At 52.3% G+C, this 12,322-nt stretch overlaps 1 protein-coding gene across 1 annotated transcript in view; it reads right to left on the bottom strand.

Annotated features, from left to right (window-relative positions):
- The window catches only part of STRIP2 (striatin interacting protein 2), a 57,427-nt gene that overhangs the window by 24,583 nt on the left and 20,522 nt on the right, over positions 1–12,322 (bottom strand). The window contains exons 8-16 of the mRNA XM_045002035.1: positions 11,932–12,059; positions 9,398–9,583; positions 8,575–8,798; positions 6,655–6,720; positions 5,457–5,520; positions 4,000–4,071; positions 3,244–3,318; positions 1,621–1,718; positions 771–897 (exon numbers count right to left, since the gene is read on the bottom strand). Coding sequence (XP_044857970.1) covers positions 771–897; positions 1,621–1,718; positions 3,244–3,318; positions 4,000–4,071; positions 5,457–5,520; positions 6,655–6,720; positions 8,575–8,798; positions 9,398–9,583; positions 11,932–12,059 — 1,040 coding nt within the window. The remainder of the gene's footprint in view (positions 1–770; positions 898–1,620; positions 1,719–3,243; positions 3,319–3,999; positions 4,072–5,456; positions 5,521–6,654; positions 6,721–8,574; positions 8,799–9,397; positions 9,584–11,931; positions 12,060–12,322) is intronic.

Genomic DNA, 12,322 nt, shown 5'->3' with positions numbered 1-12,322 from the left:
GGGAACCCATTCCAGTGCTTCACTGTCCTCCTAGTGAAATAGTGTTTCCTGATATCCAACCTAGACCTCCCCCACTGCAACCTGAGACCACTGCTCATGCACCCTCATGCCATGAGAAAGGGGGGGAATGAGAGAACGCCCTCCAGCACCGAGGGGAGCAGGAAGCTAACACATAAGGGGTCATGAGGGACCCACTGCAGATGGGGATCATACAATGGAGCGTATGAATGTCATACAAAGTGGCTGCAGTACTGGGCCGAGGATACAGCCCCATGTCTAGTCAGCCATTGTTAATAAGGGGACCTCTTAGCCTGGTCACAACACCGTTTGATCCGGTTTAGACTCCGGCCAAACCAAACCGTGTTAGGACGCAAAGGCGAAAGTCTCTAACTCTTCAGATTCCTTAACTACCTGTAGTTTAGACAAGGCCTCAGCGGGGTTTGGCTAGTCCCCATCCCCTTCCCACTCCTGGCAGGGGGAAAGAAAAGTCTCCCCTTCAGGCTGAACACGGGTGTAGCCAAGTTTCGGCCACTGTGCAACAGCCACGCGCAGGTTTACAAGGGCACTGCAGACGCAACCTTGCGGAAGTGACCCGCACACAACCCAAGCCAAGACATTTACAGTCGCTTGTCCTGTGCTCCTAACGCTACAGCGGATACGCCCTGGGGCGAAAGGTCACCGCTGCGGTAGACCAGGCCGCAGCTGCTCTCCAGGCGAGGGGATCTCTCAGGGAACACTAACCTGAACACACCTGCCTTCTCAAAGCTCACCTGGTAGATGTGGTTCACTTTGAAATGCTTCAGCAGCAGCAGCAGCGAGGCCGAAATGCTCTTCACAACGATCTCTTTGTGTCTGTTCACGTCGACCCCCAATTTCATGCTCTGAAGAACCGTGATGCTGGTGCGGAAGGAGAAAGGGAGGGATGGATCCATGTACAAGGAGCATTGCCGGGATGGGATTTTCATTCTGACTGGTTTCTATTCATCTGCATGAGCTCTATATAAAGGGGATTCTTCACCGAACCTGCCACCCAGACAGGACCCCGTGCTTATCCCTGGGTCTCCTGCTCCCAACTCGTCCCGCCTAGGGGCACCATAGTGGGTCACAGAAGGGACTGATTACACTGCACAAGGAGAGTCTGGGGTGGAGCTTGTTGCAGGAGCTGAAGTGGAGTGAAAAGGGCTCTCCCAGAGACGCGCTCTGCCTACCGAGCAGTAAAGCTTCACTCCTTGTACTGGTTGGTTTAATTTTGACATCTGGCCATTAGCAGCCTTTTCTTTTCTGCTGCATTCTGGCCACAAGAGCTCTACTGAGACAGCTGAACAAGCCTGGGTCACTCCCGGGAGAGATCAACTGGGGTCACGGCCATTCACGTTAACAGAGCACGAGGACTGGTCTGGTACAGCCTGCCGCTCTGAAAGGCTCAGAGGTCCAGGAAAGACCATTCACTCACATGGATCCCTTTTTCCCATGGAAACAGAAACTTGCATCTCCAAAGGGACACATGGATTCTGCCATCCCAGAAACGGGAAATCGCTGCATTACCCACGTCAGCCAGGAGACTGTGCTGTTGCTGGAACAGCCAGCACTCAGCTGCCTGTCACCCACCCACGCACTTACGGCATCTCCTCGGGCAACACGTCCGCCAGGATGTTGATGGAGTCGGTCTTGGCTTTGGAAGTGGGCGCTGCAGCCAGGAGAATCTTCAGCAAAGCAATCTGCAGAGGGAGAGGAATCCCCCCAGCCCCCAAATACATTTAGAACAAGCAGGCACTAGAGGCCGGGGTACGAACAATACAGGGCGGAGGAGGGAATCCGTTTTCGCTCGCGTGACGGAGCTGCAGCCTGGAGCCAGCGTTGGTCCCAGGTTATGTGCAGGACACACGCTGGGCTACTCATGAAACTAATGGGAGAAGCGAAGCCTACAGCAGAGCTGTAAGCAGATGTCCCACAAGGTGGGCAGTTCGGCTCTGGGAATTGGGAGTGGCATACCGACCCTTTCACCGTTGGGTTGCCTGTTCGAACTCAGCCAGGGAGTGACTCATAGTGGTCACCAAGCTGTTTGCTGGCCCATCTGAAGCAAGCTGGTCGTTTGGAGTTCAGTTCCTAGCAAGACAGGGGTCCCCATCACAGACCCAACACCTCACTGGCACTACCTGGAAGGGACCTCGAGAGGTCATCTAGTCCAGTCCCCTGCACTCAGGGCAGGAATAAGTATTATCTAGACCATCCCTGAGAGGTGTTTGTCTAACCTGCTCTTAAAAATCTCCAATGATGGAGATTCCACAACCTCCCTAGGCAATTTATTCCAGTGCTTAACCACCCTGACAGTTAGGAAGTTTTTCCTAATGTCCAACCTAAACCTCCCTTGCTACAATTTAAGCCCATTGGTTCCTGTTCTATCCTCAGAGGTTAAGAAAAACAATTCTTCTCCCTTCTCCTTCTAACAACCTTTCATGTACTTGAAAACTGCTATCATGTCCCCTCTCAGTCTTCTCTTCTCCAGACTAAAGAAACCCAATTTTTTCCATCTTCACTCGTAAGTCATGTTTTCTAGCCCTTTAATCATTTTGGTTCTTCAATTTGTCCACATCTTTCCTGAAATGCGGCGCCCAGAACTGGACACAATACTCCAGTTGAGGCCTTATCGGCGCAGAGTACAGCGGAAGAACGACTTCTCGTGTCTTGCTTACAACACTCCTGCCAATACATCCCAGAATGATGTTTGCTTTTTTTGCACCAGCGATACACTGTTGACTCATATTTAGCTTGTGATCCACTACAGTCCCCAGATCCCTTCTCGCAGTGCTCCTTCCTAGGCAGCCATTCCCCATTTTGTGTGTGTGCAACTGATTGTTCCTTCCTAAGTGGAGTACTTTGCATTTATCCTTATTGAATTTATTCCAATTACTTCAGACCATTTCTCCGATTTGCCCAGATCATTTTGAATTTTAATCCTATCCTCCAAAGCCCTTGCAACCCCCTCCCAGCTTCGTACTGTCAGCAAACATTATAAGTGTACTCTCAATGCCATTATCTAAATCACTGATGAAGATATTGAACAGAACCGGACCCAGAACTGATCCCTGCGGGCCAATGAAGCTGAACTCCCTCTTCTCCCTGCAGGTTGCTCCAGCAGGTTAGGGCAGAACCTTAGTCAGAAGGAAGCCTGCACTAATGATCTGAGTCTCCAGGGTGTTCAGTTCAGCACCAGTGGTGAGCTCTCGAAAAATACAGACTTACCATATACTGGGGGAGGTTGTATAACATTGCCCGATAGAGCATCTCACAGGGGGTCTCCTGAACTTCCTCCTCCCCCTGGCAGGCAGACAGATGCAGAAGGAAAAAACAGAGCTGTCACTCAATCACTGAGGCACGTCAGAGACGCCCCCCCACCCCCACCCCGGAGCCCAGCTCGAGGTGGAGCAGCACCACATCTGTATCAGGACGCTGCCTGGCTTTTCAGCACTGCAGCTGGGACAGGTACAACCTGGATCCAAGCCCAAGAATGCTGTTGCCTTAGCGAAGGGGAGGCCAATGCGTGTCCTGAGATTCAAAGCAAACCTATGGCATTTGATGACACAGCTGTCATCTTTAATACAAACATGTAGCCTCCAATGACTACAAGTCCCAGCATGCAATGCTCCACCTTGTGCGACCCGCCCACGCGGATCAAGGTGGAGCAATGCATTTTGGGACCTGTAGTCCTTGCAGTCTGTACCTGTGTATCAATGCTGGTACCCGTTTCAGAAAGAAAACAGTGGTTGCCCTGTTCTGTTATATGTAACTTAGACGCAGCCCACAGGGTCCTAGCAAATGGAGAGCGAGATGCCACTTTCTAGACTCAACCTATTTCCATTCTACTTGGGTATCTCCACTGAAGCCCTCCGTGGACACATACAGAACAATCAGCATGCCATGGTAACTCTCTACGACACACTCCTTAGACACTGCTCATTCAGACACACAGTCTAGCTATGGGGGATACTGGTTCCTTACCAGTGACATGGGACACTTCTCCAGCTCCTCTTCGTTTTTGATCTGAACATCTGAGATAGAGACATACTTGTGCTGGAGAAACACAAACCAGAGAGGCAGAGTAACACCAGGACTGAAGGGGAAGGAACACGCCGGGCAATGAAAAACAGGCCTATCTCCCTCTTCTGTTCAGCTAGGGTAGGGTGAGATTTACAGATCCCACCAGAAAAGATCTTCACAGAGGTGTGAGAATTCATCCCTCCATGGGATACTCCTCTGGCTGTGACGTGCTTTACAAACTACCCATGCAGAAATCACTTCAACCGGTACTGATATGCAGCATCCTCTGGAGCACAACCCAGCAAGGGCTTAACAGTGCACCACAACATCGGCAAAGGAGAAGAGACAAAGTCTGCTGCACCATCCAAATGCAACTGCAGGGCGAGCTTAGTTTGGCCAACACCAGGGTTAACAACCTCAATGCTTGGAAAAGATTCCAGGGCACATTTAATGACTACAAATGGTAAAGCCGCCGACTTCATCACGTATTTATATTGCAAGAGCAGCCAGAGGCCCCAGTCAGGGACAGACTGTTAACAGACCCAGAGGGACAATTGAAAAAGAGGTGGGTGGGGAGAGCATCCTTCTCTTTAATTTCTTGTATCTGGTCTTCTTCAGCTAGGTGCTGGAAAGCAATATGGACTGGGGCACAGGCGCTAACTTTTATTTTTCCCAGTGGGTGCTGCAACCTTGCTCCACCCCAAGGCCCCACCCCACCCCTTCCTGCCATGCTCCGCCCCCGCCCCCACTCCATCTCTACCCATCCATGCTCCGCCCCCTCCCCCAAGGCCCCGCCCCCACTCCACCCGCCCATGGTCTGCCCCCCGCCCACCCACCACTTGCTGCTCTCTCCCCTCCCCCAAGCACCTCCTGCCAGCTGCCAAACAGCTGATCTGGTGGCCCCACCTGAACAGCTGCTGCTGGTGAGTGCTGAGCAACCCCTGTTTTTTTTCCGGGGGTGCTTGAACGGGGATATAAGTACAGGGCGTGGGGGCGGGTTCAGGCTTCAGGAGTAATGTGAACTCTATTGGGGAAGCAATTCTAGCCACACAGGATGGGTTAGCGGTCCAGGGTGAGAATACCTACACTCCCTAGTGCAACCAAGTTCAAATCCCCGCCACACAGAGTTGACTCAGTCTGTCAGCCTCCCAAGGCAGGTAGATAGAGCTGCAAAGTTTGCATGCACGAGACGCTAAGCCAGACTTCCCACCTGCTCGCGCGTGCACGGACCTTCTCTTTTGCATTGGTGATCCTGGCCAAAGATTTCCCACCCCAGAGGTGGCTGCATCCCAGTGCTGCCGGGTGTAACAGCCAGTGGCATTCTAGCAATTCAAGACATCAGACAAGCCATCCCCTACATCAAGGTCCCGCAGACCAGAACAACTGCAGATGTTTAAGGCACAGAGCCACTGCATTACCTGCTTTAGAGTCTTCACGCTTTCATGGATGGGCCGGGGCAACCCTACTAAGGTATCCGTGTCCCTGCGGGAGGGGAAGAAAGAAGAAGATCGATACAAGCCCGAAAGGGAGATCTGGAACAGACACTTTCCCTTTCGGATTTAGAGCAGAGGTAAGACAGGCAGTCTGCTGTCAGACGAACGAAACCCAGATGTCCCAGGAACTCAATATCTAAATGCCACGAACACCCACCCCTTTTCCCTCCATCTCCGCACCGCCGGAGGGGCTGACGCTCCTAGGACATGCGACAAAAGGCACAAGGTGAAATCCTGAACTCTGATACTCTGCCCTGCGACCACAGCTACACAGAAAGGAAAGGTCGGCAGCCAGCGCTCACCAGCTCTGCTCCAAAGGGCACAGGTTTGTTCCTCACCCAGAGAGAAGAGCCCTCACTGAACCACCAAACATCCCTCCCTGCAGCGTCCGGTTGTTCTCTGAAGGTCTCCCAGGCCATCCACGGCCTGCAAGATACAGCTAGCTCCCAGCAACACCAGGGGTCAGTGCAGGACTTGTCGGCTCCCTCCCGCCTCCCCAGTCCCGCTTTCACCCGGGACCAGACTGAGCTCCAGCCACCTCCATCGCCACGCAGCGAACGCAGCTAGAACCAGCTGCGGGAGTTCCCAAGGTGGCCTCTCTCCTGGCAGACCTTCCGCGGCCGCACCAGCAGCTTCCAGCCCCTTCCCACGCTGATGCCACAACGTACGCGGGTATTTTTCTGGACTAAGGAATCTGCACCAGCCACAGCTCCCACTGCCCCTCCTTCTCCCTAGGCTCCCACCTCCTCACTCTCCTCCCCCTCCCATCAAAAGGCAAATTTATAACGCAAACGATCAGACCTGTGGAATAAGACGACCCGGGCCAGCTATCACCCTGACCACTTGGCTTGCATGAAGCGACCGGTTCTCCACACTGGCTCTGTTTTTCATTAGACCGTAAGCTCTTTGGAGCGAGCGCTGTCCATTAGAACATGGTTTTACATTGCAATGTGCCCCGATACAGACTGACAACGGCCACGCAGCCATGCCAGCTGCCTCCCGAAAGCCGAGGGCTAACACCTCCCAGCAGCCAGCGAACGTCACAATGACGGCAGATCAGGGGACAGACTGTTTGCTGGCAAAAGCCAAACCAACTCTATTCTCCCAGATGCCCAATACTCACTGTCCGAGGGTGAATCCAATGAATTTGTTCCTACTTGCCTCCAGGAAATGCTCAATGTCCTTCTGTCTGATAGAGCGGCAGGAGAAACCACCAGGGAGAGAGGGGAAAAACACACGTCCTATCAGTATCACGTCTGCTTGGAAGCGAAACACCAGCCCCCCAGCATGTAACATCCAACCCTGCAGTATCGCTCAGTGGAGGCGTTACTGCCACCTGGCAAACAGCTGCACTGCTCCAGCCAGCTAGCCGTCAGGAGCAATAGAAACGAGATGAGCTGGACTTATTCTAAACCTCTAGAGCCATTTAACACGTGGGTATAGTTGAGAAAGCGACTCTGTAAAACCAGCCCCTTCTTATTCAACCGCTCTGCTCTCTGCAGTCATCAGGGGCCATCTGCAGTCCACCCCATTGGCCTTCCAGAGCACTACAGGTGTCGGAGAGCAAGCTGGTGCCGTTCTGCCTTGTGCATCCTTCCCTAGAACGGGTAGCTTAACGCCATCAGGAGAATTTGTATGACCAGGTGAAGCTGTGAGAGGCAAAACGAACCCAGCTGCATTCCATATTCTATGGGGAATTCGCAGCCAACTAAATAAAAGTCCCGTAACTTGCAGGGTGAGAGAATAACCACGGGGCCCCGCAGTATTGCGGAGACAGAGACATCAGAGCTCCATGGGCATTTAACGAGCAGTGCAGTGAACAGGCCTGGCTGCAGCTTCATCTGTCCCAGCTGATCAGCTTTAACCCTTGCACCGCTCCCCACCTAGAGAAGTACGTGGCCTCCTGCGTTTTCAAGTCCAGGTCAAATCCTGCCTCTACCGAAGTCAATGGCCAATCTCACGGTGACTTCAGTGGGGCCAGGATCTCAGCCACGACGCATAACACAACTCATGGATCAGTATCAGCTCCAGTATCATTATAGAAACTCATTTCCCCAATACTAAGTTCCCCCTACTGTGACTCACACCTTCTTGTCAACTGTTCGAAACGGGCCACCCTCATTACCACTACAAAAGTGATTTTTCCTCCCTCGGTATCCTACTGTTAACTGAATTGTCTCGTTAGCCTGAGCCGCCAGTTGGTAAGGCAACTCCCATCTTTTCATGTACTATGTATATATACACACACCTGCTACTGTATTTTCTGCTCCATGCATCTGATGAGGTGGGTTCTAGCCCACGAAAGCTTATGCCCAAATACATTTGTTAGTCTCTAAGGTGCCACAAGGACTCCTTGTTGTTTTTGCTGATACAGACTAACACGGCTACCCCTCTGAGCTCTAGAAAGAGGCATGTCCTCCACCCCTAAGGTGACCGGACAGCAAGTGTGAAAAATAGGGACAGGGAATGGGAGATAATAGGAGCCTATATAAAAAAAAGACCCAAAAAATCAGGACTGTCCCTATAAAATCGGGACATCTGGTCTCCCTACCCACCCCAGACCTACAGTGGAGGTTCTCCGAGCTCCCAGATCAGAGTGAAGCCACTGGAGGACGCTCACCATCCAGGCAGGTAAAAGACTCGCTGCGTAACTGGCAAGAGGTGATTTCATTGAACAGCTCTCAAGACTAGTTCCCTAAAGCCACAACCGGGGAAGTACCCAGCTCTGGACTATCAATACTGGCTAGTAACGCTGACCTTCATCCCCGATCTGTACGGAGGACATGGAGTACTACAGAAGAACCAACCCTACTTCCTGCAACACCTGGGATTTCCACGGTGGCCGGCCTCCCACCCCACTATGGACCTGATTTGATCTTACTTGGCTTGTAAAGTCTTGGGAGAGCCCAGCCAAAGGTGGTATGAGACAGGTCACGTAGGGAAAACAGTGAAGTCTTTTCAGGCAAGCATTCCACCCATGACTCAGTGCAACGTAAGGGGAGTTGGGGCAGGGGCGGGTGGCAATGAAATGAGATGGCTATACCTGACTTTGGGTGCCCACGGAAGCCCTTTGGGGAAGGACACCCGCTCGATGGGTGGGCGCTGAGCTGGCCCAGCCTGGATGATCGCATCCCGCTCCATCAGGTCCAGCTCCCCCTCAATCCCGCTGTCTACATCGTCATTTTCCTCTTCATCCACTCCAGCCTCATCGTTCTTGAAAGGGTCCCTCTCGTTATAGATGTCCAGGCTGTCTTGCTTCACCAGGGGCTGTCACACGTGGAAACAGAGGAGAAATCAGTGGGGAGGAGGAAGGATTTTACAAACCCTCAGGCTCCACTTCCCTAGGGGTCAGGAAGCTGCATGGGCTGAATACTGAAGTTTCTCTTGAGAAAGGACGTCCATCATTTGGCCTCGTCTCTTTATTTGGCATCTCAGCCTAGACGAAGCAACCTTCAAAATGGAGCCCCTGGCTGCTGGATTTGCTGCCCGCCCCGGAGGAAGTGCTGGAAGGTATCCTGCCCCCTTTGAATCCAATTATTTTCCTACAAACTTTGGAACCACTGAGCATAATGCATCGGCTCAACCAGCTGAACTGGAGGGGAGCCCAGTTTGCGGTCAGTAGTTCAGTACGTCGTGTTTCCCGCCTCGTAGCCGAGGATCAGACGTCTGGGACGCGCTCTCCCTCTCTCAACAGGGAATCAAACCTGCCATCCGCAGGACATGACTAGCAAACGCCCCCGCCCCGCTGGGGACCGAGCAAAGAGAAGGGCGCTACTGAACGCAGCCTCTCCTGTCGGACGGAAGTTCCCTTCTGGAGGAACGCCGCGCCCCGCGCTGCCTCCCAGAGCGGCCTCGCTAGCGCTTACCCGCCTGCTCCGGTGCCCGCGTTTCGACGACTGCTGGTCCAGGAGTTCGATGGTGTAGGTGGGAGGCGACGCAGCCCGCATGCGGCGCACGACTTGGATGCTGTCCTCCGGGAGCGGTGGCAGGCCCAGCTCCTCCCGCTTCTTCGTTTTCGTGGCCTGCAGGGCCTCGAATCCCCCCAGGGTGAACTGCGGGCGGGCCGGCAGGCCGGGCGTAGAAGAGAAAGAAGGGAAAATGAGCCGTTCCTAACATCCCTGCTGGTTTCTGGGGGAGTGTGCTCAGCACGGCTCAGCCTGGCCTCTGCGGCCGCTTCCCACGCTAGCGCAGCTACACAGCTATTTACACCCGCCCTGGCGTAAGGACGCCTACCTCCAGCGTGTGCGCAAACACAGGGGAAGCACACCCCCAGCTCGCAGCGTAGACGTAGCATCAGCTCCTCTTGGGCTACCCTCAATAATTCTCTTCTCTCTTTGGGGTTTGCACCCCGCAAATACCTGGAGGCTTGTGCCCACCCTTAACTGTCGTGACTAGAGCTTCTCTCTCCTAGGAAGATTATCCAGGTGCAGCCATGCAAGACGAGGACTATTTCCTCCTGGCTCCAAAGCCAGAGCTCGCAGCAGGGCCTTTTTCATTTCCCTATCAAGCTGCAAACCCACCATCATCCCGAGTGATCTTCCAACACTGGAGGAAACTCTGGCCAGCGTTATACAGCCCAGACTGGCTGATCTTAACGGTCCCTTCCGGGCCTAGAAAATCAAATATGAGCATTTCTGCTTCCCAGGCATTTTCCTCTCATTTAATTATGGGTGTTTCCAAATTACTTTCCCACGGACCTTTTTCCACATTATAAGAACATACATAAGAACGGCCGTACCGGGTCAGACCAAAGGTCCATCCAGCCCAGTATCCTGTCTGCCAACAGTGGCCAATGCCAGGTGCCCCAGAGGGAGTGAACCTAACAGGCAATGATCAAGTGATCTCTCTCCTGCCATCCATCTCCACCCTCTGACAAATAGAGGCTAGGGACACCATTCCTTACCCATCCTGGCTAAGAGCCATTAATGGACTTAACCTCCATGAATTTATCCAGTTCTCTTTTAAATCCTGTTATAGTCCTAGCCTTCACAACCTCCTCAGGCAAGGAGTTCCACAGGTTGACTGTGCGCTGCGTGAAGAACTTCCTTTTATTTGTTTTAAACCTGCTGCCCATTAATTTCATTTGGTGGCCCTAGTTCTTGTATTATGGGAATAAGTAAATAACTTTTCCTTAGCTACTTTCTCCACATCACTCATGATTTTATATACACCTCTACCTCAATAGAGGTGGTGGGGGATAGCTCAGTGGTTTGAGCATTGGCCTGCTAAACCCAGGGTTGTGAGTTCAATCCTTGAGGGGGCCACTTAGGGATCTGGGGCAAAAATTGGTCCTGCTAGTAAAGGCAGGGGGCTGGACTTGATGACCTTTCAAGGTCCCTTCCAGTTCTAGGAGATTATTACCTTTTTTTTTTTATTAATATAATGCTGTCCTCGGGAGCCAAAAAATCTCATCACGTTATAAGTGAAACCGCGTTATATCGAACTTGCTTTTATATCAAACTCCACCGGAGTGCACAGCCCCGCCTCCCGGAGCGCTGCTTTACCGCATTATCTCCAAATTCGTGTTATATCGGGTCGCATTATATCGAGGTAGAGGTGTACCTCTATCATATCCCCCCTTAGTCTCCTCTTTTCCAAGCTGAAGAGTCCTAGCCTCTTTAATCTCTCCTCATATGGGACCCGTTCCAAACCCCTAATCGTTTTAGTTGCCCTTCTCTGAACCTTTTCTAGTGCCAATATATCTTGAGATTCAATTTCATGTTGTTATTTCTCATCCAGATTTCCAGATGCTGTGTTGCCTCCAGCCTCCCCAGAATTTCCATATCCTTTTGGGTAGCACGTCACTTACTACCTCTTCCAGATATTTATGGATGGTATTTAATGAGCCTGGACCCAACACCCCTGCGGTACCCCACTCCTACAATCTTCTCCAGCCCATATTTAACTCTCACAAAAATCTTGCATGTCTGATTCTTCGATCAGTTTGCATTTCAAATTGTCCCCAAGCCAAACTGAATTTTTCAAGTAAGATTTCCTGAGACGCTCTGACAAATGCTTCGCTTAGCTCCAAATGTCACATCCGGCGCATCCCTTCATCCAGTGACCCCGGTGAGCTTTATACTTTATCAACTCCCAAGGCAGCCTGTTGCTCATGGGGCTGTGGCGTGCTAGGCAAACACAGATCCTTCTCGCTCAGAAGTTTCTGTGTTACAAAAGCTGGTGGTGAAAGTAACTCAAACCAGGAGATCCCCTCGGAGCAGTGCAAGTTGCTTTCTCTTGTATATTGTCTAGTGCCTTTTTCAATCTAGCATTAAACGTGTTTTAAGTGACGTCCACAAGGCTGAATTAATTAGCAAAAGGAGCCCAGGCGGCGGCCCCCCAATATACAAGTCCCTCCCCAATTCAGGAGTTTCTTGGAAAGCGAAAGGATCACACTCACCAGAAGCACCTTCCACAGCAGGAGCAGGACCTTCTTCATGGGGAAGTGGGGGGCGTGCCCACTGCAGAACTTGGCCACCATGGTGAAGAGCAACAGAGCAAACGGTTCTTCGCTGTGCACAGGAAAACCTGCAAGGGAGGGGACCGAAACGGAACAAGCTTGGAATAAAGAGACTCTCCCCCGTCCCCCACGCTCTCGCCACTGGAGCGAGTTTATTAGCACGTCGTGCAGGCCCTGTCAGGGACTCTATTCGCCGACGTGCCGACAGCGACCAGCCCCCAACAATCCCCCCTACCCACCACTAGAGTCTCCACAGTCTTCACCCAAACTTGGTTTGACCTCGGGCTGGAGGAATAAGGGGGTTCCCACGACATTTGCTGGTGGTTTGTTC

The sequence above is a fragment of the Mauremys mutica genome, chromosome 1 (genome assembly GCF_020497125.1).
Source record: "Mauremys mutica isolate MM-2020 ecotype Southern chromosome 1, ASM2049712v1, whole genome shotgun sequence".
In the NCBI taxonomy this organism is placed as follows: domain Eukaryota; kingdom Metazoa; phylum Chordata; order Testudines; family Geoemydidae; genus Mauremys; species Mauremys mutica.
The sequence above is the reverse complement of the archived record's forward strand: the minus strand, read 5'-3'. Positions and strand labels throughout refer to the sequence as shown.